Source organism: Natator depressus, chromosome 25 (genome assembly GCF_965152275.1).
Source record: "Natator depressus isolate rNatDep1 chromosome 25, rNatDep2.hap1, whole genome shotgun sequence".
Lineage (NCBI taxonomy): Eukaryota > Metazoa > Chordata > Testudines > Cheloniidae > Natator > Natator depressus.
The window spans coordinates 13,564,537-13,592,422 of record NC_134258.1 but is presented as its reverse complement, the minus strand read 5'-3'; the positions used below and the strand labels follow the sequence as shown (position 1 = coordinate 13,592,422).

General features: G+C 61.2%; 1 protein-coding gene across 2 annotated transcripts; it reads left to right on the top strand.

The window, feature by feature from the left end:
- The first annotated feature begins 24 nt into the window (after positions 1–24).
- On the top strand, positions 25–27,684 carry ANO8 (anoctamin 8). 2 transcript variants are annotated; one of them, XM_074939503.1, is made up of 17 exons: positions 25–121; positions 13,800–13,910; positions 14,615–14,747; positions 14,909–15,047; positions 15,407–15,503; positions 16,236–16,352; positions 16,825–16,952; positions 17,304–17,465; positions 18,941–19,093; positions 19,771–19,897; positions 20,446–20,501; positions 21,060–21,134; positions 22,454–23,167; positions 23,566–23,757; positions 25,535–25,666; positions 26,136–26,246; positions 26,637–27,684. In XM_074939503.1, exons 1-17 carry the CDS (start codon positions 40–42, stop codon positions 27,306–27,308), a joined length of 3,201 nt encoding a protein of 1,066 aa, XP_074795604.1. In that variant the 5' UTR covers positions 25–39; the 3' UTR covers positions 27,309–27,684. The 2 variants fall into 2 exon arrangements, with proteins under 2 accessions (XP_074795604.1, XP_074795605.1); XM_074939504.1 differs by lacking the exon at positions 25–121 and adding an exon at positions 11,220–11,287.
- Positions 27,685–27,886: the final 202 nt, after the last annotated feature.

The following is a 27,886-nucleotide window of genomic DNA, read 5'->3' as shown; positions in this document are numbered from 1 at the left end:
CCGCAGCCCCGCTGAGCCCGCGGGCCGCGGCTCGCCAGGATGCCCGAGGCGGGCGCGCAGGAGGGCGAGCGGCAGAGGCGAGCCCCGGCGGACGCGGAGCCGGCACCGGCCGGGGTCTTGGGTAGGCTCGAGCGTGCGGGTCCCGGGGGGGGGGCGCCCCCCACCCGCAGCCTCCCTGCGGGGCCCGCCCCTGCAGCGCTGCGGTAAAATCCCGCTGGCCTGGGCTTGGACCGACCCCCCCCCCAGCGAGAGCAGCCCCTGCCGGGGGCCAGGCGGCGCCTCTCCGGGGGGCTGGGGGGGTCTCGTGTTTGCGGTAACCCCAAAGCGCCTTTGCAGGTTCCCTGCCTGGCCCCCGCGCACGGCCGCTGCCCGCAGCCCCGGGGGGAGGCAGCCGCGGCGCGGGGGTCGGTCCTGCCTCTGCTTTGGGCCGTTCCCCATGGACCGTGTGCAGGACGTGGAGCGGGGGGCAGGAGCGCTCCCTGCAGATGCCACCCAGCTGCTGCCAATGAATCCAGCAGGGCTTTGGGGAGCAGAGTTGGGGGAGAGCTAGGCTGGGTGGGTGGGTTGGGGGGGGCAGGAATTCTCCTTCAAGGCAGCAAGATGTGGGGGTGGGGTGTCCTAAAACGCCCTGGACCATGTGGTCTCCCCCTGACTTCCTCAGCGCCTGGGCCCGCGGAGTTGCGGTCAGGGCCCGTCGGGGCATTGTGGTTCTGCTCGGATCCAGAGGGCTCAACGTGCGGCAAATGGGGAGAAGAGGATAGGGGGCTGGGGGGCAAGAATCCCCAAAGGCCCCGGCAGCCGCCAGGATCTGTGATACGGGAAAAACCCTGCAACTGAATTTCCCAGACGGATGCGGGCGCATGAAGAGTGACCTAATTTATGTCCTCCCAGGAACTGGGCGTCTGTGGCAGCGTAATTGGCGATGAGAACCTAGTAAACAGCCGCGCTGCGGGTCAAAGCGCCGCCTTGGGCTTCCCTGGGAGGCCGGGCTGGTGATGTATTGGTACCAAAGCGCTCTGCGGCTTTCGTGACCTTAGTCTGACGAGCCCAAGGTTAGCTGCAGGGGAGCCCGGCGACGGGGGGTGCTATGAACGGGAACGGGAAATGCAGCTAAACCCAATAACTGGCGTTAAAGCCCCGAGGCAGCCCCCGGCTTGAATGGGAGGTTTCAAGCCCAAAAGCGTTCATTGATTCCAAGGGAGTCACGCCAGCGCCGAGTGTGACCTGTTATTTCTAGAAGGCCAGTTTTTGCTCCCATTTACACAAGGGTTAATCTGGAGTCACTTCACTGGCACCAGGGGAGTGACTCCCGAGTTGCGGTGGTGGAATGGACACGAGAATTTGGTTTTGTCTCGTGGGTTCTGCAGGGAGCTGTCAGCATTGCTGTTGTGTCTGTTCTCACAGGGGGACTAAACCAGGACTCCTGGGTTCTATCCCCTAGCTCAGGGAAGGGAATGTGCTCAAGTGGCTAGAGCAGGGAGCAGTGAAAGTTGAGACACCTGGATTCTGTTCTAGTCTCTGAGTTGGAGCAGGGTTGGAGCTGGGGGCTGGCAGTCAGGACTCCAGGGTTCTTTTCTGCCTCAGCCTCTCACTTGCTCCATGACCTTGGGCAAAATCACTTCACTACCTGCCGGGGTGGGGGTTGTCAGGTTTGCTACATTCAGGTTTGTAAAGCGCTTTGAGATCCTCGGGGAGATGCGCCAGAGATGGGCTCTGGATTATTATTACCTGCTCCATCCCCTGCATCAAGGATCTCTCCAAGGCCTGGAACAGGAGGGCTGCAAACCTCTCTGGCTGGCACATGATCCTGCCATGGGAGAAACAATTACATTACCCAGAAAGACGCGCTATTCATGAGGCTTTTGTGGTGGAGAGTGGGGCTTCCTGGGAGCTAGGAACAGGAGCACAGGCTCCTGTGTAGAGCCTGGGTAGCTGACCCTGATCGCAGAGGGGCCCGAGCCAGGCATGATGCAGCTGCAGACTCAGCACTGAGGGCAGCTGGGCTCTGGCAGGACTTTCCTGCACTAAGTTTCTGTCTCCCGCAGTGGGAACTGGAAATGAAGAACCTGGGAGGGGGCCGGCTTTGGATGTCCCATTGCACCAGGGAGGGAGCAGGGCCCAGCCCCCAGAAGCAGACATGGTACTGGTATGGGGGGAAATGTAAGGACCTGGGCCCCTCCCCAGCTGGGTGGTTGCAGGGGGCCCTGCCTTGCAGGGGTGGTGGAGGAGGTTTTGTTCATTCATCACCAGAGAGTGGAGCTCTGCCCAGCCTGCGCGGCCAAAGCAGAAAGCACGAATCACAGACAGCAGCAGTGCTAGCCCTGGGGACTCTCACCTCCCCATCACATACATGCTCCCAATTCCCAGGGGTCTGGGAGGCATGTTCACATCCGGGCATGTATGTTCACATGCACACTTAGCATCTGTATCTATGTGCACGTGTATCTGTGTGCACGTGTACTGGCTTACACTAGTGTGTGTGCTGGCAGGTGCAGGGGATCTGAGTGCTGGCGGGTGCCTCTCTGTGAACGCGTGTGTGTTAACATGCCTGTACATGTGAGTGTGCATGTGTGTGAGTGGCGTGTGCATCTGGATGAGTAGCACACACCCCTGCCTTCCCAGAGCAGTGCTGCCTGCCTGCCCACTTGAAGCCCTTTGTTTCCCAGCCTGTAATCACAACTCTTGGAGCAAGGCTTTAATAATTCATGATCGGCAGGAGGATGAGCTCATCCCGCCTGGTGCGAGGAATCTGCTTCTTGGAATCAATCGCAGCTCGGGGTCTGGGGGCTTCGCTTCATGGGGCAGACACCCCTGGGCCTGGCTGAGCCGCGTCCGAGCTCCTGCAGTGCAGAGATCCTTTGGAACCCGGCACACCTGGGACCCGTGCTGGCCTTCGGCATAAGCAGCGTGTGCTCGTTGCTTGGATCTCTGCACCAATGGGGCCCAGCACAGACTCTGCCACTTGCTCGGTATGCAATTCTGGGGGAGTCCCTGTCCTGCTCCCTGCCTTAGTTTCCCCATCAGTAAAACAGGGATGAGAATCCCCTACCATTCAAAGCCGCTCCCGTGGAAGGAGCTATGTACAGTCAAGGCAAAGCATCATCAGCCAGACAACTGGCAGGACCCATATCTAGCAATGCCCTGGTTGCTGGTGTTTGCCAGTGAAGGAAGAGCCCTTGGGCATGACTTTATTCTCTCTCAGGTTTGCTGCGGGCAGGAGTTTATTTCTCCGTTTCCTAGATGTGATGAACAGAAGCTCGTTAACAATAAAGATCTGGAAGAAGCTCAAGAGAACGAATGTACTTGGAATCCAGGCAAAGCTGAGAAACGAGTTTCCTCCCTGCAGAGATGGGAAAGGGCTGCGTTTGGAAGAGAAGCCAAGACACCAGAAATGAGACAGTTAGAAACAGAGAGAACCCGGCTGGGAGACAAAGCAGGGTGGGGACATGGAGATGTGGGGCTGTTTCTTTAACCATCAGGAGTTCTTTCATCGAACCTGCTTTCTCCTCTGGGGCGGCGCTGCTGGGACTTGGCTCTGGGCTGGGAAATCAATAAATGGCCGGTGTGGAAATGCTGGGAAAGCCCCCTGGGGCTGAAGCCTCTTTGCCAAGCAAACCTCTTCCATGTGGCTGGGAACATGGTGGAGGAGGGTTCCCAGCTGCCAGAGCCACTGCTCTGGGTGTAGCTTATTCGTGAATTCCATCCCGTGTGGTGGGCTGGGGCTGGACTCAGCTCACTTTAAAGCCGTGCCCATGTGAACACCCCACTAGGCGGGCACTGTAGCAGCTGATGTAGCCCTTAGCAGCTCCTTGCTTTGTCAGGGGGAGAGGGAGGCTGCCCTAGGCCAGGGGTTCAGAGCTCCTGCTGGGCTGGGTCAGCACTGGAGTAGGAGACTCCTGGGGCTGCATTGCGGACTCAGCAGGTGCGGCTCTGAGACCGAGCCGGTGCTGTAGAGGGCGCCCCACTCGATGGCAGTAGGAGGGGGCCAATTCCAAGGTAGGCTCATTCCATCCTTCCTCCCAAATACTCAGGGTGGTGTTGATTGGATGCAGGAGCCTCCTTCACTTCCTGTCCTAAATTCCTGGGTAGTGACTCTTTATGAGGCTCTGTGGATCCTTCAGGCTAAGTAGGGTGAAGAGTGTAGTGCAGCGAGTTGAATGGGAGGTGTGTGCACACTGTTGCCCTCTATTGGATGGAGCTAAACTGCTCATCCGTATGTCATAGGCCCTATACAGCTAACTGCGTGTGGTGAATTTCCTTTAGCTGAAGGGGTTGGAGCTTGGGCTTTCAGAGCACAAAGATCAGAGTTCCTGTTCAGTCGGTCAGCAGGGAGCCCTTTGCTTCCGAACACTCCTGGGTAGTTATTCCACAACCTGGACTCTTAGGGCTGCTTGGTCCCTGCTTCTCTTCGAGCATCCGACCCGGTGGTCCCTGAGCTTACTGTGTCTGCAGCCCAGCGTCACCATCACCACAGGCTGTGATCACTCCGATCCCAGGGGCACGTGCTGCTCCGGAGCTGGGCTTCTGCCAACATAAGCGGCTTTTCTGGTGGTGGGAAAGGAAAGGGTCCTGCTCTCCCAGGCAGGGTGTGCTGCCCCAGGTTCTCTGGGAGCCCAGCTGGGTCCTCAGCCCCGTGCAGAGGTGTGAATTAGAGGGAGTCGGGCTGGGAGCTGTTTCCTAGGGCGGGGGGCAGTCAGATGCCAGCAATGGGGGTGCGAAGCGGAATGCAAATCGGGTGCATTAGCAGGAGACCAGCTCGGGGCTGGGCTCAGAGGCCAGGCCAGGTTCTGCAAGAGCCACATCTGCTGCGGGGAGGAGAAAGCAGAATGGCACTTGTTGGGCACGGTCCAGGGCAGGGACAGTCGCTCTCTTTATTGCACTTGAGCTTGGCGCCGGCGGATCGGCCCTTGGAGATGAGGGGCCTTTGTTCCCGCGTCAGGTGCGGTACGGACAAGCTTCCCATAGGACACCCCACCAGTGGGCCCCCAAGGATCCCCCGCAGATTCAGTCACTTTGGCCTGTTCAGTCCCGGCATTGCCAGCACCTCAGCATCTCCCATCAGCAGCGAAGGCAGCTGTCACCAGGACTCCTACAAGGACGAGGACCCAGTGCAGGGCCTCCAGCCCTCGGACCAGCTCTGTCACGAGCAGTATGAGCCTCGGCCGCTAACTCCCGCCTTCAGGGGGGCTCCGTGGTCACGTGGCTTCCCTCTTGCACCAGTGAGAGGGTTGCGGTGCCAATGCCAAGAGCGCTGGAGGAAGGGTCAGCACGCAGGCTGCCAGGTCAGGGAGAGCCGCAGGACCTGCAGCTGCCGCTCCTGGTCAGGGGAGCTGGGGATGGGGCAAGAGAAACCCACAGACATGGGGAAAGTTACGAGCAGCCTCATTACCGCACATTGATCAGGTGCCTTAACGAACTAGACGGCGGCAATGATGTGGACAGAGAAACCACCAGACAGGCCAACATGTGAGTCACTGACATACAAGGGAGCCCACAGTTTCATTATAACCCTGCTACCATGTCTGTGCACCAACGGGGTCCCTGGCAGCTCACCAGGCAGAATTCCAACACCGGGCTCCACGGCCAGCCAACCCTGAGCACTGCTGGATGCAGGATGCTTCCTCGCTTCCTGCTCGGCTGCCACGTCCCACCCCAGAGGTGGCTGCATTTCGGCCCTGCAGATCACTTTGTTGCATGCAGGATCCCTCAGCACCAAAGACCAAGGATTTTAGTTTGCTTAGCGTGGCCGTGGCTAACCACAGCACAAGGGCTCTCAGCCCTTGCACTCCAGGACATAAACGGATTGCAGGCTGTGGCCAGGAAGAAATGTCTTCTGCAGTATCAGGCAACTGGGTGCATGGTGTGTACCAGCCAGCATCAGAGCCAGAATGCTGGGCTTTATGCACCATGTGCTGTTCTGATGTGGCAGTTTCTTATGTTCCTCTGCTGGTCCGTAAACAAGGTATTTGCATGAACAAGGCAAGACGGGGGTGGGGTGCAGCTATCTACAGTCGAGGTGCTGGTGCTGCACCCCACTCTCTGCAGTCTCTCCTCTGGGTTGTTTTTTTAGTATCCCCTGCTTCCTCCAGACATCGCTCACGAATCAGGTCTGATCAGAGGGGCTGTCAGGCAGAGCCGCTGACACGAGCCCACGTCCCCCGTTCAGATGGCCTCTCGGCTCGAGATCCAAAGACTCCACTTCAAACAATGCTCTTTGTGAAGTTCCCTGTGGGGGGCCGGATCCTCAGCTGGTGTGAGGTAGCCTGTGGAAGTAACTCTGATGGAGCCGGGTTGCTGCGCCCACTGACACCCCGGAGGAGCTGGCCTGCAATTTGTTACAACAAGCAAAACTGAGCAAGGAATTAAGAAGAATCCTTGTAATTTTCATCTCAAAGCGCTTTACAAAGGAGTATCATTTATCCCCATTTTGCAGATGGGGAAACTGAGGCACAGGAAGGGGACGTGATTTCCCACTGTCACCCATCAATTCCCAGGTCTGCCACTGGCTTGAGCCCATGTCTCCTTTGGCCTGTCCAATGTTCTGTCCAATAGGCAACACTGTCTCCTCTGCTATTCCTGCTCCTGCCCTCTCTAGAACAGGAGGATCTTGTGTCCAGCATCTCTCTGTCCTTTCAAACTACCCTGATTTCCATGACCAGCTCAATGAAGCACTCGGAGTCTGTCATGCGACATGGAATCACAGATGTTACACAGCTGCTGTTTGTATCCTTAGTTTACAAAAGCATACGAACAGGCTTCCACCCAGCTTGAGTTCCAGCTTTGTCTCTCTTGTTTACCAGAGGCCGCACCCTTGTTTGGAACTATGTATTAACATGCAGTATATTACTCAGCTAATCTTACTAATCTACTGTATTGTTACAGGGTGCAAAAGTTTACAGACAATCATGGTGGAGTCTCCTGTCCATAAAATGCACCCATTTGTCCAGTTATCAAACCTGCTGCAGGCTTTATCTTCATTTGCTGTTCCAAACTCTTAGGTAGCATTGCTGTGCAGCTGTTAAAAAGCTGCCACGCGTTTTGCCCCAGAGGTGGCTGCATTTTAGCGACAGCAGGAAATGATCCTTGCCTCTGGTTTGCCAGGCACTGAGAGGGTGAGGGTCAGTACAAGGTTACACACCGCTCCAGTCCCACTTAAACTCTGGGCTTAAATGGGTTGTAAGTGGCCCATACGCAGACTTTGTCAACTTCATCCAGAGCTTAAGTGGCATTTAGCGCTTGTGCCGCCAGCCCCTTCGCACGGGGGTGAACGTCGCCCTTAGGGATGAAATGATCCAGTGGGAAGTCAGATCTTCTTCACCATCCATCTCCAGCGTCTCTGGGGAAAATGAAAAGCAAGATGCTGCTGGTATTGGAGAGCCTAGACAGAAACCAAGCTGCAGGGACAGCGGGCGCGTGGCACTGGCATGCTTCAGGGCGGTTATGGCTGCGAGCCTCATCCCGAGGCCCGTCGCTGATTAAAGGGAGAGCAAAGAGCCAAGATTTTTCACAAACCGCCGCCTCAGGTTTGGGGGGGTTGATTGGTTTGTTCCACTTCAAAGCTGGAGCTTTAAGGACTTGCAATGAAATGTGGGGTGGGGGGGAAAGGGTCATTGGAACAGACTCACAGACACCTGCCGCAGAGCCTGAGATTAACCCCTGGCTCCCTGGGCCGGAGGGCGTCCGGCTGGCTCCCTGGGACTCACAGATGCTTGAGGGATTGCCACCGGCATGCACAGAGTTAAAGCAAGAGTGACTGTGGAGGGATGGGAGAGGTGAAGAAGGGAAGGTGGGTGCGACGTGGGGTGGCAGGAGCGGGCGATGGGCATGGGGGGAGCCTTGCCCCTTCTGTCTGTGCAGTGCAGGGGGCAGCGCTAAGGGCTAGGGTAATCTACAGCCCTGGGAAACTCCCCAGTTTAAGGAGGCCAGGAGCAGGAATCCTCCCAGCCACCCTCCCCCCAGCTTCCTGCCCCCCCTCCCTGCTGCAGCTGTGCCCAGGAACCCTGGGCATCCACAATGCCGCGCTTGTGCTTTCCGTGCCGGAGCTCGGTGGCAGGCACTCAGAAAGCCCTGCTTGGTTCCATGCCCACCGTGGGCAGCCAGCAGTGCCTAGCTGGGAGAAGGGCAGTCTCATGGCCAGGGCTGGCGGGGGGCTTTGGGAAGGTGTCTGTGCCCAGGTGCGGGGTCCGGCCTGGAATGCACCCCGCGAGCCGGGGAAGCTGCCTCAGGAGCTGGGGCATTGGCCCAAAGTTGGGTTTGCAGTCACAGAACATGCCAGCTTGCCCCGGCCAGGCTCCCAGTTCCACCGCACTGGGGAAAAGCCCTGCATCCAGTCTCCTGCTCCTCATAGGTCATAGGAACAGGAGCAGCCCCAAGAGCATTGAGTCTGACCCCCTGCGAGGGCAGGGCACAAGCCCACCCCATCCCGGCTCCGGCTCCTGCCAGATCAAGCCATGGGGCTGCCTAGCACCGGGTGTCTGCAGGACGTAGCTCTGGCCCTGTTCGGATTGTGGCCATGCCAGGAGATCAGAGCTAGGGCCCTGCAGATGGGACAAACCTCGGGATTCTTCCCTCCTGTACATGCCCCAGGGCCTCGATGCTTCTGGCTCATGTGGGGTCCCCACCCACCCCTCGGGGAGATGACTGCACAGGCTGACGGGCCGCTCGCTCCTAGGACAGGGTGCCTGATCATCTGCCTCTCTTTTCCCCTGCTCCCTTTCCCTCCACAGCCCCTCTCCCCCAGTGGGGAGTCCCCAGACACATGCTGGGAGCCCATGGGAACCTCAGTGCCTAGACCCCGGGGTAAAGTGCAGCCAAACTGTTTGTACTGCTGGAGCAGAGGGGGCTGTGCAGAGCACCATGGTGCCCGAGGGGTTAAACGAGGCCTTCGCCCACGCCCAGCCAGAACAGGGCATCCTTTCAGCAGCACTCACCAGACTGGAGAAGCCTCAGGCCTGTTCTCGCCCCCTCTCCCACCCACACGTGGGGGTCCAGCTGAGTCACATGAAATGAGTTTGGCGGGTCTCAGCCTAGGTGCTCGTGACCATCTTGCACAGAGGTGGAGCACGCTTTGGCACAGTTGGTGCTGTTTGCTCAGGAGGGACCAAGGACTGGAACAGCAGGGGGGGCTGCGGGTCAGGACTGAGGGGCATCGGCAGAGCTGGGGAAGGGGAGGGGCAGGGGCCAATGTCTGGGATAGTCGGGGGCTGCGGATCAGGACTGAGGGGCATCGCAGACCTGGGGATGGGGAGGGGCCGAGGTCTGGGATAGCAGGCGGGCTCTGGGTGAGGATTGAGCTGGGGGAGAGACTTGCCCTCCCCCATGGTGCCTGCTCTGCTTGGGTCCAGCTGGTTCCTCTAAAACCTTCACTCTCCCAAGGGCAGAGTCTCAGGGAGAGGTCCGCTCCCAGGCCAGGGGCCTGCTGGATCAGTTCCAGCAAGGGTCCCTGGGGGTGCGGGGCTGGGTCAGGTTGTGGGACATTCAGTGCCTCCAGGGGAAGGTCACCCTGGCCACATGGCAATGAGGCAAGTGCCAAGGAATAGTGGAGTTCGTTGTCTGTGGATGGACGGGGAACCGGGGAGGCAGCCGGGGTCTGGATTCCCCTTGCCGCAGGGCAGAGCCCAGGCAGAGCCCAGCCAGCCGCGGGTGGTCACCAGCCAAAGGCAGAAGAGACATGGCCAGGAGCCCCTGGGGTGGGGATCAGTCCATTTGTCTGCTAAGACCCCCACCCTAGATTAGGGGTGTAGCCCATTAGTGGGGTTCAGGCCTCAGCCTAGATGGCCCCAGGCTCCTGGCTCAGGACAGGTTCTGGGAGCTGCCCGGCCCTGCTGCCCCATTAGCATTGGGGGTGGGAAGGGCGGGTGCACCTGGGCCTGAGCCAGCCTCTCTGGCGATGCTCCCCACTGGGCCAGCAGGCACAGCCGGTTCCCAGGGTGGGGCAGGCCCAGGGTCATTCCCCTCTCCCTGCCCAGACAGCACCTGCCTCCCCGGGAACCCTGCTGCCACCCAGAGCACCCTGGGGTGTGGAGCTGGGTGGGTCTGAGCCCAGATGCCCACCTCATCCCCTGGCACCAGCCAGCCCCTTCCCTGGCAGCCTCAGCGAGAGATGAATGGGCCACAGCGACAGGCCTCCCCCGGGGCTGGGCTGGGCTGGGCCTCTGTGCCGCCCGGTGCCATGGAGCTGGGAGCATTAGCAGCCAAAGGTACCAGGTGGAGGGGCAGGGCTTCATGTCATCATTGCGGGGGGAGGGGTCACAGTTATAACCTCCCCTGGATTCCCCGGTGCTGCTCCCCACCTGCCATCTGTTCTGTGCTCCATGGCTTTAGGGGCGGAAGGGGGATTGACGCGTCAGGGGCAGTTTGGGCCGCCGGTCCCAGTAAGGGGCAGCTTCCCCTGCCCCAAAGAGCTCCTGGTCCACGGGCCCAATCCTGCAAGGTGCTGGGGGCCCTGGTCTTCCCTTGGCACTGACAGGAGACGAGGGAACTCAGTCTGGTGCAGGATTGGGCCTTGGTGCATGTCTGTAGCGCCCACCCCTCGGGGCAGGGGCAGGGGCAGGGGCGGTGAGCTCCCCCAGTGCCCCTCCGGGGATCTCTGCTTTCTGGGGGCTGTTGCTGCGATTTTGTGGCATTTAATTGCAGCGAGGACGGGTGTGATGGGGGTGGAGGGGAGTCATCTGAAGGTGCAAGGGGCATGCAGCGTGCCCGAATATGGGGAGGGGGCTTGTGGATGCACAAGTGTACAAGGGCATGCAAGCCAGGGGCACCTTGGAGCTCAGAGAAGCCCAACACAGGGCTCTGTATGGCAGGGTCGCTTCTCCCAGCCAGGCAGGGAACCAAGGATGTCCTGCCTGCCCAAAGAGGGGGGCCGGGACCCCTACTCCAGAGGGGGCTGGTGGGGCAGAGCTGGGTAGGAGCCAGAGGCCTCGGAAGGCAGCGGGGGAGAACTAAGGGAGGGATTTTCGGCTGGTGCCATCCAGCCATCGTCCCCTTGCCAGGGCGGCTTAGAGCTGCACCTGGAGAGGCAGATTGGCCTCGAAGTCGGGGTTTCCTGGCTAAGCGACCGGGGAGATGAAACGGAAGCGACCGGCGGGAAGAAAACAGGGACCAGCCCCCTGCTCCCATGGGAGCTGCGGCGTGGGGCCTGCCGCAGGTTTCCATGGAGACGGGTTGCTTTTTATCCTGTCAGTTCCCCTATCTTCCCGAGCAAGCGTTTCCAGGCAGGGGCTGAGGCAGGCCCCCCGCGGCGGCTGAGGAGGGGGTGGCTCTGCCGTGGGCCCAGGGAGGGACGTAGGTAAGAAGCTGGTGGGAGAAGTGAGGGGATGGGGGATGGGGGGTGGGAGAGGACACACAGCTGGGCTGGGGGGGGCGGGTGTAGCATGGAGCTGGGACACTGGCTGCTGGAGCGAGGGGGCGGTTTGACTGGGGGTGGGGCAGGATGTGGTGTTTAGCCGTGTGCCTGGAGGGTGCACGGCCCCAGGTCCGTTCCGTCCTCCCAGGGAGGCCTCTGGGCTGACCCTGGTTCGGTGGCACTCGCCGTCCCTTGATGAACGCGGAGCGTTTGCCAGTCAAGCTCCTCTCTGGGCAGCTGCCAGGGAGGCCGGCCCAGCCACCGGGGAGGAACCGAGCCCGGGCAGAGGCGAGCGTAGGACAGGCTGGCCAATGGCTGAGAGAGGGGGAAATCGTTCTCTGGCTCTGTGCCAGGCTGACTGACCCGGGGTGTCTCCGTCCAGCTGGCACGTAGGGGGACGAGTGGACAGGAGGACATGGACTCACTGCCCCGCACGGTCCCTTCCGGCCACCCCTTGCGCTGGGCCCAGATCCAGAGCCCTTGTAGCTCTCCGGGCAGTCAGGGTCTGCAGGGAGCCCCCTTGCTGCGCTGCTGTCGGAGCTTTCGACCCCCGGAGCTGCGGGTTCCAGCCGCACGCATGCTGATCTGGGGAGAGGGTCTGGCCAGTCTGTGCTGGTGCTGGATCACTTGGCCAAGCTGCCAGCCCAGCGACCGGCCTTCCGGGAACGGGGACATCGTCCTGCAGCCTGCGCCAGCCTCTTTTCACAAAGCAGAGCTCCCAGCCGCCACCTGCCACCTCCGTCAGGAACTGCTGGGGAAGCCCGGGAGAGTCTGGCCCGAGTTGCCTGCAGGCCGGCGGCTGCACAGATAGATGGGAAGGGAAGAACATGCCTTCCTGGGAGAGACCCCCGTAGCCCGCTGCAAAGGGCCGACCTAGTGGGGAGCAGAGATGGGATTTCAGCAGGGACCTTCGGGGGGTGCTAGCTCAATGGAAGGGGAATAAGGGGGAGCTGCCCCCTCCAGGGCTGGCTTTGATCCCCAGATAATCACCTCCTCCGAGCGCCAGCAGCTCTGGCTCATCTGTTCTGATGGAAGCGCCCCCAGCACGAGGCTTTGAAGAGACAGAACAGGTGGGGCCGCGAACAGGGAAAGATGCAAGAGGAAACCCCTGGAGCCTGCTGACTCGGCCGTCTGGCGACGTTCTAGACAAGGGGCCACGTGTGGCTCTCAGCCATGTCTGGAGGAGACTGAGGAACCCGGCTGAGCCAGGGGAACGGGCAGCCCACTGACGGCAGAGGAGTCTGGCCCTGGCAAGCACAGGGCATTGCCCATTGGCAGGAATCCTCTGAGCCACGCTGACGCCTCGCTGGGTACTGCACTGACTGCAGCTACTCAGCAAAGCGACCTGGGTCTCGCTGGAGACGGCTCAGTGGAGACCCCAGCTCAGTGCACGAGGAATGGGACAGAGGAGAATGTGATCGTACCATTATACAACCTTCCCACCGCATCATTGGGGTTCCCTGACCTGGACTGCTGGTCCCACCATCTCCGAAAGGGCAGAACGGAAGTGTGTGTGTGTGTGTGTGTGTGTGTGTGTCGGGGGGAGAGTCAGAGACAGGAGACGAGAATGGTTATTTGTTATTTGTATTGTTATTTGTATTATTTGTTATTTGTATTAGTTATTTGTATTGTGGTAGGGCCTAGGAACCCCAGCCATGGAGCAGGCGCTAGGCGCTGTACAACCCAGAACCAAGAGACAGCCCTGCCCCTGCAAGTTCAGCTGCCTGGAGAGACTCATACAATGGCACTGTTTAGAGAGGAGGCAGCTATGCAGAGACAGGATGAAGGCAAACCACAGGCGTCTGGCTTACCTCTCCGTATCAGGGCACAGCCATGCCTCAGTTTCCTGTCTCTGGCCTCCAGTTGCCCTCTGAAGACAGTGCCGCTCTTGGGCGCAGACTGATCCGGAGCTGGTGATCATTGTGCGAGAGTCCCCATGTGTCTTTGTGTGCGGATGGCTCTGGTTGGGTTTGGGGTGACCTGCTGCACACGTGTGTGGGGGGAGTGTATCTTGGGCACATGTGTAAGGTGTCGAGGGGGTAAGTGTGTGGTTTGTGTGTCTCGTGCATGTCATGCCTGCGTCATCATTTGTGTGCATGTTGTGTTGTATCTTGGGGCGTTGTGCTGTGGGTTATGTGCCAGCCCTCAGCCCTGGCCAGGTGCTGGCAGCTCGTACCCACCCCTCGCGTGGCCCCCCTCCATGGCTTAGTCTAAGCGATGCCGGTCACGTGCCCTGAGGGTGAGGCCCAGTGTAGAGCCGGCCAGCCCCCTCTTTGCTCTGACAAGCCACAGCTCAGCCTGCCCCCACCCCGTCACCCCCTCCTCCTGGGGCCACCCCTTCCTTCCCCCATCCCCTGGAGAGTCAGAACTCCGGGATCAATGTCCCCTGCATCTACTTCCAGCCCAGCTCCTTCCCTGCCACGCCCTGACCCCCTTGTTCTGGCTCCCTTGGCAGACAAGCTTTTTGGGAAGCGGCTGCTCCAGGCCGGGCGCTACATCATGTCCCACAAATCCTGGATGAAGACGGTGCCCACTGAGAACTGTGACGTGCTGATGACCTTCGCCGGTAAGGGGCCCTCAGCCGCACGCGCCGGGAGCACTCTGCCTGCTGCTGGAAGGCAGCCACCTCTGGGGTGGGACATGGCAGCTGTTCGGCGCAGCGCAACAGCGTCAGGACGGGAAGAGGCACCAACAGTTGCGTCCAGTGGACGCTGCGTGAGGGGGGCAGCATGGGCTGATCTCCTCTGGGATAGGGCAGGATGCCCGGGCTAACACCCTGGCACTTGTGGAGAATGCCTGGGGGGTTAGGGATCCCAAACGCTCAGGCTTTCAGCTCATCGGACAGAGATTGCTCCCTGCAGTACAGCACCCGCTACGGCCGCGCTGAGGCATCGGGGTCAGCACTGACTCCTACTACGCCCCTCGCTCCGTTCCCTGCGGCGCAGTGCCCCTTAGTGAGGGCACTGGGCTCACACTGACTGTGAAGGGGGAGCCCCCCTCCTGCTCCCTGCAGCACTGGGGTCTAGCAGAGGGGTGCCACCTTGCTTCCTGCGGCAGCCAGAGATTTTGCTGGTAGCCGACCCGGCCAAGGGTTGGCCCATAATAGCCTTTTGGCCCAAGTCCTGGTGTCCAGAAGTGGAATAGCCGGTGGGGGCGGGGGGGAGGGCACGAAATCCCCAGAGCCCGCAAAGCAGGACGTTGCGGGTGGGGGGTGCCCGCTCCCTGCCCGAGCTGCTGCCCACCTGTGTCTCCCCACGCCTCTTCCCTCAGACACGACGGACGACCACACGCTGCTCTGGCTCCTGAACCATATCCGGCTGGGCATCCCCGAGCTCATCATCCAGATCCGGCACCACCGGCACACCAAGGTGTACGCCTTCTTCGTCACCGCCACCTACGAGAGGTAGGTCATGCCCCCCTATCCGTGCTGGGGTCGCTCTTTGGCTCGCTCCCACCCTGTTGTCTTTGGGGAGGGCTGGAGGAGGGGAGGCATGTGGGTTCGTCCCGCGCCCTGCTCCGCAGCCACCCAACCTTCATGGCTCCCCCCATCTCTCTCCGAGGCAGCTTGCTGCGCGGGGCGGACGAGATCGGGCTGCGGAAGCCGGTGAAGGCCGAGTTCGGGGGGGGCACACGCAACTTCTCCTGCGAGGAGGATTATATCTACGAGAACATCGAGAATGAGCTCTTCTTCTTTAGCTCCCAGGTGGGCACTGCTGGGCCAGCCCCGGGACTCTGGCATTCGGGGGGGACCCTGGCACTGCAGTGGGGTCAGGCCTCCGCCCTGGCAGTTCTTCTCGCCTGCAGGGCTGGCATGGGTGCTGTGGGGTAGGAGCGGGATTGGGAATCCATGGGGGAGGGTGACTTTGGAGCTAATGTCCTGGGCTTCTGGCGGGAGTTCTGGTTCCCCTTACACAGCCTCCCCTGTGTGCATCAGGCAATGCTGTTGGAAGAGATGTGGGAGGGGGGTGGTAAAGCAGGGGTCCCTTTGTGCTGGGCACCATCCCTGGGGCTCACTGCGGCTGGCACCACCACTCACTCCCGCCTCTCCCTGTCCGGCCGCAGGAACGGCAGAACATCATCAGGTACTGGCTGGAGAACCTGCGAGCCAAGCACGGGGAATCGCTACACAACATCCAGTTCCTGGAGGGGCAGCCTGTCAGTGAGTGCGGCGCCCGGCCCGCAGGAGGGACCTGATCTGACCCCACTGCCCCCTCGTGGCCCTGCCCATCTCCATCGCCAGCCGGGCTTCAAACGGCCTGGCACAGGGAGATGAATAGCCAGCTGCTCTGGCGCCAGCTGCAAATAACTGGCTCGGCTCGTCCGACCCATTTCCAAACAGGCTGGGATGGTGGGGTGTGTGCATGCGTGTGCGTGTGTATGAACATGAGTGTGTCCATGTTTGTGTACATGCATGTGTGCGTCACATAGGCCGCGGGCCAAGGCCTGACCACTTTTGGCTGGGCCAAACCTGAGTGGTGCTGTGGCCCCGGGTGCCAGGTCACGATGCCACTCACTCAGATTTTGAGGGTGCGGGGTCAGGCTGCTGGTGGGGGGGAGAGTGCGCCTGAGAGAGTCAGAGGAGGTTCAGACGGGGGGAATCTGTGCCCCCACCTATAAATGATGCGTGGCAGCCCCCGTGCATGTGTGCATGCATGTGCGTGTGGCAGCAGGAGGCTCAGAGCCGTGGGCAGGCGGGAGTTGCTTATCCTGCGAGGACTGTCTGTGACTTTTGCAAGACCTAAATCATCCCCTGGCACCTGTCCCCAGCTCCCAGCCCTGGCTAGGGTCCGGGGGAGGGGGAAGACCCGTGTGTCTTCCTGGGCAGGGCAGTGTGGGTCGGGGAGGGGCAGGCCGAGCGCTTGGCCCCTCACTGCTCTCCCTCCTCACGCAGTCCCCGAGCTGGTGGCCCGCGGCGTCATCCAGCAGGTGTTCCCTGTCCACGAGCAGAGAATCCTCAGCCGGCTCATGAAGTCCTGGGTGCAGGCGATCTGCGAGGCCCAGCCCTTGGGTACGTATTCGCCGCCCGCTGGGGAGTTGGGTTCCCCGCGGGAGGGACTGGTGCTGCAGCATAGCCATGAGCAGGGCCACTGCCAGGACCCTCGGGGGTCCTGATTTCAGGGGTCAGGAGAGGGTCTGAAAAGGGGGATTTCCCCCCGGAGTTGCTAATAGCCAGTCCATACACGTGTCCCTCGCCGGACGTGTCCCAGCCGTGCACGTGTCCCTTGCCGGACGTGCCCCATCCATGCACACGTGTCCCTTGCTGGTGTGCCCCATCCACACGCATGTCCCCAGACAGATGGGAGCACCCAAAAACCCAGACAGACACTAAACGCAGCCAGGAAGGTCGGTGCCCACTTTCCAGTGCCTGGCTTGAGAGTCGGGCTCAAGGCACTGGAGCTTCTCCTGCCCCCTCTCCATCCGCCCCCGCGTCCGTCCATGGGCCCCGACCTGGCTGCTGACTCCTGCTTTCCCGTCGGCAGATGAGATCTGCGATTACTTCGGGGTGAAGATTGCCATGTACTTCGCCTGGCTCGGCTTCTACACCTCGGCCATGGTGTATCCCGCCGTCTTCGGCTCCATCCTCTACACCTTCACTGAGAATGACCAGGTGAGGGTGCTGCGCCCGGGGAAGGGCTGGGGGAGCCCCGGGAGATGGGGGTGGGGGTCAGACAGTCAAGCTAGGAGCACTACAGTGGGGCAGGGAACTGCAGTACTCGCTAGTGCCCCCTTGGGCTGATGCTCAGTGCTGCGTCCATCTCTCACTTCGTTACGGGAGTCAGGACTCCTGGGGTCTATTCTCAGCACTGGGATTCGGGAGGGCAGTGGAGTCGAGCAGTTAGAGCAGTGGGGACCAGGTGTCAGGACTCCTGGGTTCGATTCCTGGCTCTGCTGCTCATTGCTTGTTATTTGTAACCTGACCCCCATCCCTTGCCCCCGGGTCTGTCCCTCCCCCTCCCAGACCAGCCGTGATATCTGCTGTGTGGTCTTTGCCATCTTCAACGTCATCTGGGCCACGCTCTTCCTGGAGGAGTGGAAGCAGCGGGGGGCCGAGTTCGCCTACAAGTGGGGGACCCTGGACACGCCTGCCGAGTCCATTGAGGAGCCCCGCCCACAGTTCAGGGTGAGTGACGGGGGTGGGCAGCCCAGGGGAGCCTGAGATCGGGGTGAGCTGAAAGCCCCTTTGCCTGAAGTGAAGTCACTCCTGATTGGCACCAGGCTATTCCAGGAGCGGGGCAGCCGTCTGCAGAGCTGAGCCAGGCCCTCCGCACCCACAGGGATCCCAGGCTCTGGCGGTGAAGGCTTCCCCATCAGCCAGCGCCCAGAGTGCGGCCATGTCCTCAGCTGGTGTGAAGTGGGGCAGTTCCCTGGAAGCCGCCCGAGCAGGACCACTTAGATCATAGAATATCAGGGTAGGAAGGGACCTCAGGAGATCATCTAGTCCAACCCCCTGCTCAAAGCAGGACCAATACCAACTAAATCATCCCAGCCAGGGCTTTGTCAAGCCTGACCTTAAAAACCTCTAAGGATGGAGATTCCACCACCTCCCTAGGTAACCCATTCCAGTGCTTCACCACCCTCCTAGTGAAATAGTGTTTCCTAATATCCAACCTAGACCTCCCCCACTGCAACTTGAGACCATTGCTCCTTGTTCTGTCATCTGCCACCACTGGGAACAGCCTAGATCCATCCTCTTTGGAACCCCCTTTCAGGTAGTTAAAAGCAGCTATCAAATCCCCCCTCATTCTTCTCTTCTGCAGACTAAACAATCCCAGTTCCCTCAGCCTCTCCTCATAAGTCATGTGTTCCAGTCCCCTAATCATTTTTGTTGCACTCCGCTGGAAGTTTTCCAATTTTTCCACATCCTTCTTGTAGTGTGGGGCCCCAAACTGGACACGGTACTCCAGATGAGGCCTCACCAATGTCGAATAGAGGGGAGCGATCGCGTCCCTCGATCTGCTGGCAATGCCCCTACTTATACAGCCCAAAATGCTGTTAGTCTTCTTGGCAACAAGGGCACACTGTTGACTCATATCCAGCTTCTCGTCCACTGTAACCCCCAGGTCCTTTTCTGCAGAACTGCTGCCGAGCCATTCGGTCCCTAGTCTGTAGCGGTGCATGGGATTCTTCCGTCCTAAGTGCAGGACTCTGCACTTGTCCTCGTTGAACCTCATCAGATTTTCTTTGGCCCAATCCTCTAATTTGTCTAGGGCCCTCTGGACCCTATCCCTACCCTCCAGTGTATCTACCTCTCCTCCCAGTTTAGTGTCATCTGCGAACTTGCTGAGGGTGCAATCCACACCATCCTCCAGATCATTAATGAAGATATTGAACAAAACTGGCCCCGGACTGACCTTCACACCAGCTGAGGATCTGAGAGCTGGGCTCTGACACTGACTGGAGCCAGCGAGGGGCAGTGCCCCCATCCAGCTGTGCGGGAGAGCTCCAGCACTGACGGCCTCAGCAGGCACAGGGGTCTCCCGGGAACTGTAGGGCAGATCCCTGCCTCGGTTGCTCCAAAATCCTGGAGGGATCTCCCCAGACTGGGGGTAGGTGTCTGGCCCATGGGGGGTCACAGGCTGCCATCTCCCCCACCAGGGCATCAAGAGGATCAGCCCGGTGACCAACGTGGAGGAGTTCTACTACCCACCGTGGAAACGGCTGCTCTTCCAGTGCCTGGTCAGCCTGCCCGTCTGCCTCATCTGCCTCTCCTTCGTCTTCCTCGTCATGCTGGGGTGCTTTGAGCTGCAGGTGGGTGACGCTCCCCCCCGGCCCAGCCCCGCCGGCCGCTGCCACGTGCCTTTCCTCCCGCCAGGAGTGGGCGCTAAACCCTCCACGTTCCTGGGAGCAGTGCGGGGGCATCACGAACCCCTGGCTCCGTCACGATTCGGCCCAGCCCCAGGGCTGGCGCAGGCGCGTATGGGGTCTGGTCACCTCGGGGAAGTGAGGGCTTGAGCCCCCGGAACAGGAAGCTGATCTGTGCTGAATGGGGCAGGGCGTGGTGAGAGGAGACAGGAAGCTGTTTGCATGCCGGCGTGTGTGTGTGTGTGTGTGTGCGCGCACACGCGTGTGCGTGTGGGTGGGAGAGCTTTCCTGGGCGCGTGAGCGTGTCCGTGGATGTGCGTGATGTGTGTACGCAGGAAGGTTTGTGCATGTGTAAGTTAACTCTCACCTGGCCTGGGAGGGAGACTCTGGGGCGCTCTGTGGCTGAGCTTCCCCTTCGTCCCCGGCTGGCCGGCGTCACGCCAGCCCCACGCCATGCTGGCTTCATGTCCCCTTCCTAGAGCACAGGTTGCGCAGAGCCAGGTGCAGGTGCCATCCCAGCAGGCTACTTACCACCCACCCCTGGGGCTCCATCGGTGTCTCCACGCCTTTTAGACTCCCCTGCCCCAGGGCTGACGGGGTCCCTGCCCCTCGTGTCCCCGCAGGAGTTTGTGCTAAGCATCAAGGAGCTGCCCCGGCTCATCCGCTTCCTGCCCAAGATCGCCTTGGCCCTCATCGTCACAGCCTGTGACGACGTCTACCGGAAGATCGCGTACTGGCTGAATGACATGGGTGCGTCATCGGGCGCAGGGGGGGCTTGCAGCTGCCACGGCAACAGGGTCGGGATGTGAGCACACTCCCAGCCCGCTCTGTCCCCCACGATCCGGCCGGCCTCAGCCGAGCTGGGGCAGGCCAGCCAGCAGCCCCCAGGAAGGCCGTGGCCACCTCCAAGCTCTGCTGACTCAAGCTTGGGAGAAGCACTGGGGTTCTGGGGACTTCTCCAAACCCGCGTCCTCTGGTGTCAAATCCCCGGGCCCAGCGGCTCCTAGCAGGAGGTCCCGTCCCGCTGCAGGAGCCGGGAGCCTGGCTGGGGCCACGCTGGTCATTTGCCATTGTAACACGTCCACACTCGCAATCCGCTGCATGTCCAGGGCTTGGAGATGCTCCAGCTCGTCCCAGGGGTTAATCCAGACTCGGGGATCCCAGTTCTCACCGGGGTCAGTGCTTGGGCCCAGTGGAGCGCGGCTGGAGCCGGGCACTGAGGGTGCTGGTTACTCCTCCTTGGGGCCCTGACTCACCCTCTCCACCCCCGGGCCTGAGTCTCTCTGTCCTCATTCCAGAAAACTACCGGCTGCAGAGTGCCTACGAGAAACACCTCATCATTAAAATGGTTCTGGTGAGCTAGGGCGGGGTTGCTGTGGAGGAGGGGAGAGAATGGACCCTGCTCCCCCCGTCCCCGGTGCCCTTGCTGGGAGCAGCCGCAGCGGTGCAGGGTGGCTACCGCAAGGAGTCCGCGGGAGAATCCTTCGACCCAGGTGACCCCAGCTCCGTGCAGCGAGCACGTCGCCCCCTGCTGGTTGGCAGCAGTGACCATACCAGCCTGTGGCTTCCTGACAGCCAGGGGAGCCTCCCTTTAGCTCAGGCTGCACAGACCCAGTCTGTCACGGGGAAGGGCCCCGGCTCAACCCTGGCTGCCGACCGCTGTCCCCCAGGACCCCCCGGCGCCAGAATCCCAGCCTGCGCGGGAGACCCTGCTGGTCACAACCACCCCGGAGGGTTAAGAACAAGTGAGGATCCTAGGGCTTGCTTGGGACCTCAAGCTGCCCCCAGGCCCGATGGGCATGAGTCAGCTGGGGGTGTTGGCTGGAGGCCCCAGATCCTGATCCAGAGGGGGCGGGGGGGAGGGGGGTTCACTTGCTGTTTCACACTGACCCTCCCTCTTTCTCCCTGGCAGTTTCAGTTTGTAAATTCATACCTAAGTCTTTTCTACATTGGTTTCTACCTCAAGGACATGGAGCGGCTGAAGGAGGTAAGTGGCGTCTCCGCCCCGGGAGCCCGTGCTGGGCCCGGTGTGCGAGCCGGGGAGGGGACGGCGGGGTCCGTGTGGAGGTAACTCCAGCTGGGCTCTCAGCTCGGTCCCAGGTACCCAGCACCATGAGGGACCATTGCAGTTCTGTGGCCCCCTCTGCTGGCACCCACAGCCCCCTGTCGCCTTCAGAAGGAGCTGTAGATGCTGCTCAGACCCACGGCTTCTCACGTCAGGCCCCCCCCCCCCCGAATCACTGGCCCCCTTTAGGAAGAGAGGCCTAACCTTTCCATTGGCTCCCGCTCCCATCCGCATGCTGGGCCGCCCTAAGCCCTGCCTTGATTTGGGGTCTCAGTTGATTTCTCCTTTTCGTTGTCTCTCTCTCTCTCTCTCTTTGTTTGTCTGTCCCTTCCACAGCTCCTGCTCATCTTCTCTCTCTCCCAAAGCCTTGTGCGTCAGCTCAGAGACGCTCTCCTTCCCTTCATCACCCTTCAGCTCCACCTCTTTCTCATCTCCTTTAAGGGCCTCCTGCGCTTTGGCTGGAGCCTGGCAGTTTCCAAAGTAGGAGGGGTGGTGGGCGGGGGCAGGCCGTGCATGCCACCCACTGGCAGATTCATCCTGCACCAGGGACCCTTTGGCCGCATGGGTCTGCCCGGCTGGCTCGACAGTCTGGCGCTCCGCAGGGAACAGCCGTGGGACAGTTCTGGTCTCCCGGGGCGCAGGGGAGCCTTTGAAAGCAAAGGAGCAATAACATAGGGCGGGAGGTGGTGGTGAGATCCGGGTCTTTCCCCTCTAGGGGGCACCAGCTCTGGTCTGGCCCCAGGGTGGAGGGACTGGCTGGCTCAAGGGGGCAGAAAATGGGACATGGGGCCTTTCACTCTTAGGGCAATTGGCTGCAGGTGACAGGGAAGGAGGCTCTGTGTCTTTTGTCTCAAGGGTCCCAGTTCTGATTACACTCAACGGCAGCAGACTGAAATTTGCCGTCCTGTGCCGGCTTGTTGTAGGGTCATGTGTGATGAGTTTGGCGTGTCTCAGCCAGGCTGTCAGCTGATCAACACCGTACGATCAACTGCCATCCTGCGGGCCCCTTTCACCCCAGTTATGGTGGGGTTCCCTCGGACACTTTTGGGGAGTAGCTGAGCCTTGTGTGCACCCCCTGCTTGCCCCCCCACACTCCCTCCCTTGCCCCCGGGGCGGGGTAAGCCTCTGTAAAATAGCGGCTTGAGCCCAGCTTTGGGGCAGTGCCGGCGGGATGGAGACAGGCAGGGGAGCAGGTTCCCCAGATGTGACCCGCCTCCCTGGTGCGTCTGTCCCTTCCCCAGATGCTGGCCACGCTGCTCATCACCCGCCAGTTCCTCCAGAACATCAAGGAGGTCTCCCAGCCCCACCTCTACCGCAAGATCCAGCGGGGCGCCCTGAGCCTGCAGAACGTCCGCGACATCTCCCACACCATCTTCCGCCTGCTTGCCCAGAGATACACGGCGCCCAGGCTGGGCCCCGAGCCCCGGCCTGCAGAGCAGGCGGCCAGGCTGGGCCCCGAGCCCGAGGGGGCAGGCGAGGGGCCCCAGGGGGAGAAGTGCCTCAACGGGGGCTGCGGCGTCCCCGAGGAGGAGGAGAAGCGGGAGTCGGACTCAGAGGACGAGAGCGTCCTGGACTGCGGGCTCAAGCTGAAGAAGGTGAGCTTCATCGAGCGGGCCGAGCGCCGGGGCCGGGAGCTGGGTGCCATGGAGGACGCCAGCTTCCTGGAGGAGGGCAGCCCCACCATGGTGGAGAAGGGCATGGACCCTGCTTCCATCTTTGAGCTGGCCGAGGATGAGGAGGAGACCGAGGGGCCCTCCGGCAGCCCCCTCCCGGAAGCCAAGGAGCTGGCCGTGACCCTGCGGGCTCGGCGGGGCCGGGCGGCTGAGAGCCAGGAGGAAGAGGAGGAGGAGGAGGGCAGAAAGCGGAACCGGGCCTCCTGGATTGACCCACCGGAGGAGAACTACTCCCCCCATCTCACCCAGGCCGAGGTGGAGAGCTGCATGAAGAAGTACGAGGTGAGGGGCTGCTGGGACGGGGGAGCACCGTGTGCTGGCCTCTCGCCCCGAGGGGCTCCGTTCAAATCCTGCCTCAAACAACAGGCGAGAGGAGTCTCTGTAATTGCCCCATAGTGCTCACGTCACAAAGCCCCCCTGGATCTACCCTGCTTGGTGCTCTCAGAGCCAGGGCTGGGATAGAGGGGGGTCAGGGCAGGATTGAGGGGCACTGGCGGAGCTGTGGGGGCAGGGAGCCCAGGGCTGGGATAGAGGGGGGTCAGGGCAGGATTGAGGGGCACCGGCGGAGCTCGGGGTTGGGAGGAGCAGCCCAGGGCTGGGATTGTAGGGGGGACTGTGGGTCAGGATCCTGGGGCATCAAGGACTCGCACCAGCATGACTGGTCTTCCCCCGCCCTCCAGGACACGTTCCAGGATTACCAGGAGATGTTCATCCAGTTCGGCTACGTGGTTCTCTTCTCTTCCGCCTTCCCTCTGGCTGCCCTGTGCGCCCTCATCAACAACATCATCGAGATCCGCAGCGATGCCTTCAAGCTGTGCACCGGCCTGCAGCGCCCCTTCGGCCAGAGGGTGGAGAGCATCGGGCAATGGCAGGTAGGGAACGATTGGGCTGGCGGCCAGGCCCCCATCCCCACAGGGCAGTAAGAGCCATCGGGAGGGTGGGCACTCGTGTGAGAATAGGGTGATCAGATAGCAAATGTGAAAAATCGGGACACGGGGTGGGGGGTAATAGGTGCCTATATAAGAAAAAATTCAAAAAAATCGGGATTGTCCCTATAAAATCGGGACATCTGGTCACCCCATGTAAGAGCCACGCATGGTGCTTTCAGTCCCAGGAGAGGCTGTAGAGGGGCGGGATCGTGGCCTGCTTTGTGCTGCCAGGGGACTAGCCTGGCACATGGGATCCCTGCAGGGCACAGAGCTGGCACGGCTAGGCACCCAGTCCTGAGGATCTGTGACCCTTGGAAAGCAGAAGAGGAGCCAGGGTCTATTTGATGCGGCAGGAGCCAGGAGGCTCACCCCAGTGTCCTAGGCAGCCTCCGCGTTCACCTCCCTAGTCCCTCTGGTTCTTTCAAATGGATACAGGACTGCGCTTTCCTCAACGCTGTGCCGTGCTCCACCCCAGAGGTGGCTGCATGTCTCCGGCGGGAGAAACGACCATGTATTCTCTGTCAAGAGCTGTATGGCGGGAAACACGAGTTACCGTTTGTTAAGGACTCGGCACAGGCCTTGCCATCCCGGAGCGTCCTTCAGGGCAAATCCTGGCCTTGCAGCCTCTCTGCTTCGCTCTCTTCCTCAGGCTCCCAATGTCTGGGGTGGTGACTTGACTCTGTACCTGGGTCACTCTATGCTCTCGCCCCAAACCAGGATCAAAAGACTCTTCAGCCCTGCTGGGCTCAGCCATCAGTCCCGTTCTTCGCCAGCAGGCCCCAGCAGCAACGGCCTGTCCTACTGTCCAGCTGCTGGCTCCTGGGCTCCAATCATCCCCACCATCCAGGCCAGGTCTGCCCTCCTAGCCAGGACCTCTGGCAGACGGGAACAGTCAGACAGTGCGCAGCCCAAGTCAGACTCCCAGCCCCCACCTCACCCCATAGGAGTGGCCTGGCCACCTTCCTCCCTGGCCAAATGCTGGGCTGTCTTCCTCTTAAAGCCAACGCCCCCATACAGGTGTAGTGGGGTGAGGCTTGTCGACCAGAGTTGGCTGGCCCCAGCCTGCTGGCCCTTAAGGGGGCAGGCTGCCCTGTTACGTGTGATTCTATCCAATGACAGGCAGATAGGAGGATGGCTCAGCCTATGCCATAGGGCTAGAGCCTGAGTGGAATCAAAAAGGCCCCAATTTGATGATGACTAAAAATGAGGAAGCACTTGTTCAACCTGTGGAACTCACTGCCACAGGATGTTACTGGGGCAAATACCTCAACAGGAGGAGAGAGAGCTGATTAAGGATTTCATTGGCAGTGGCATGAGCTGCGAGCCCCTGCACCAGGGGACAAGCTGGGGAGCTCTCTATTGCCACATTCGGTGCAGCTCAGGGATCTCGCGCCTTCCCCTTCAGCATCTGCAGGGACCTCTCAAGACAATCTGCCACCCTCGGCAAAGGTTCAGTGTGTTTCCTGCGTTGTCCTAGACCTAGGGTAGCAGATTTGGCTTGGCCATTCCGCCATCATGACAGAGGGGCGGCCAGGCCAAATCTGAGTCACTGGCGTTGTGACCTGGTACACAGGTTCCCATGGCCACTCAAATTTGACCCAGATGCCCCTCCATGAGGGGGGCTTGGCGAGATGGGCTGGGTTCCCAGCTCAGTGCAAGAGCCGGCCCGCAGGTGGCGGGTGTGAGTGGCACATCTCATCCCATGGTGTTTGTCTTGCAGAAAGTGATGGAGGCCATGGGCGTCCTGGCCATCGTGGTGAACTGCTACCTGATCGGTCAGTGCGGCCAGCTGCAGCGGCTCTTCCCATGGCTCAGCCCGGAGGGCGCCATCATCTCCGTGGTGGTGCTGGAGGTACGGAAGTGCTAGCAGGGCTGAGGTTTGTTATTGTAGGGTCTTCTGAGAGTCCTGGGGCTGTGCATGTGGTTTGTTATTGCATGGTCTCTGGTTAGAGCTGGAGCAGTGCATGCTGCTTTGTTATTGTAGGGTCTGTTGTTGGAGCTGGAGCGGGAGCGGTGCATTCGCTTGTTGTTGGAGGGTCTCTCGTTGGAGCTGGGGCTGTGTACGTTGCTTTGTTGTTGGAGGGTCTCTCGTTGGAGCAGGGCTGCTGCTGTTTGCTTAGCACAGACCGGCACAGCATTTGCTTTGGGGTGGGGCAGCTCAGTAGAACTGCTCCGGACGGGAATCGGAGGGCGAGGAGCCCAGGGGGCCGGTCAGATTTTGGGCTCCTAGCCCCATGCCGTTTCTAAAGCAGCCATGCAGTGCCCTCTGCTGGCACGGCCAAGACCCTCCCCACAGCTCTCTGCCCGTCTCCTCCCCGCAGCACTTTGCCCTGCTCCTGAAGTACCTCATCCAGGTGGCCATCCCTGACATCCCGGCCTGGGTGGCGGAGGAGATGGCGAAGCTGGAGTATCAGCGCAGGGAGGCCTTCAAGGTGAGTCCGGCTCCCAGGGGTCGCAGCTCACACACCCCAGCTGCCCGCGTGTGGGGGTGCCTCAGCCTAGAGGTCATGTCCCCAACCCCTCCCCTGTCCCCCCGCCGGTTGTCTCGCAGAGAGGCCGGGGCTTGGGAGGATCCGTCACTGGCCTGCCCTCTGGGTGCCGGCCCGGGGTGACGCACGTCCAGGAGCAGCCTGGGGGTTGCTCTCCCTGCCCCGGCCCCTCTTCTGCAGAGTCCCCCCCGCCGCGGTTGCTTCTGCGTGACCGGGGCTGGAGGCACCGAAACCCCAGGGGCGGGGCACCGTGACGAGCGGGAGGCTCCCCGAGCCCCCTGCCGTGCCAGGCCCCTGCCGCTAACCAGCCGCTGCCCCCTCCCCTCCCCTCAGAAACACGAGCGGCAGGCACAGAACCACTACCAGCAGCAGCAGCGGCGCAAGCGGGAGGAGGAGGAGCGGCAGCGGCAAGCCGAGTACCACGCCCGCAAGGAGCGCGAGACCAGCCGGGACGAGGGGAAGCCCGAGGCTGCCGGGCAGGACCCCGGCTACGAGAAGAGCCAGGCCAAAACCAAAAGGGCCGGCGGCTCGTCCCATGGCTCCGAGAAGCCCAAGAGGCCCAGCTCCCTGCTGGCCACCAACAATGTCATGAAACTGAAGCAGATCATCCCGCTGCAGAGCAAGTTCCTGTCAGGGGGCGGCGCCGGGGCAGCCAGCGCCGCCACGGCCCAGTCCCCGACGGGCAGCGAAAACAAACTGCCCGGCTTCCTGAGCTTCAAGTTCCTGAAGTCGCCGGAGACCAAGAGGGACGGGGGCACCGAGAAGGTCCAGTCACCCACCAAACCGTTCAACCCGGGCAAACTGTTCAACTTCGGCAAGTCCGAGGGAGCCGGGGCCAGTGGCAACGGTGCTGCCGCCTCCCCGCCGCAGCGGCCCGGCCCGTCCTCGGAGGGTGGCGAGAAGCAGCTGCCCGGCAAAGCCCACCTCAACGGGCTGGTGGACGAGGGTGGCGTGGACGAGGGTGAGCTCAGAGCCGAGGAGGAGAGCACAGGCCATAAACTCTAACCGGGGGGGATGGGGGGACAGCGGGCAAAGGAGTTACGGATCCCGGGTCTGTTCTTCAAGCAGAATTAGGACGTGCCCAGCCTGGCGTGGGGCTCTTAGGACACCTGCACCCCCCCGCACCATCAGGAGAGTGGAGGTGGGTGCGTAACGTGAGCGGTGGCCGTCCCATCCCCCACGGCACGGGAAAGCAGAGTTCAGGGGCCGGGGGCTGTGGCGCCTTGAGACAGGCAGCTTCTGCTCCCAGCTTTGGTGACGAGATCGGTGGCCTCAACTCAGTGCCAAGAGGCAGTTCAGCATCCTCAGGAGAGGGGCGGGAATGGAATCGGGAAGCAAAGGTGCGGGCAGCAAGGCAGGGTCGAGGGGTGCCGGCAAAGCCCAGGACTGGAAAACTAGTGGGGGGGCGGGAGGGGCCTGCACGTCGGGGGGTGGCACTGCGTTGCAGAGGGGGCCCATGACACAAAAGTCCGAGTGACTTGACAGAGCAGCGCCCGTTGAAGATCGAGGGGCATTGGTGGAGCTGGGGGATTGGGGCTGGACTAGCAGGGGGCTGTGGGTTGGGAGTGAGGGGCATTGGTAGA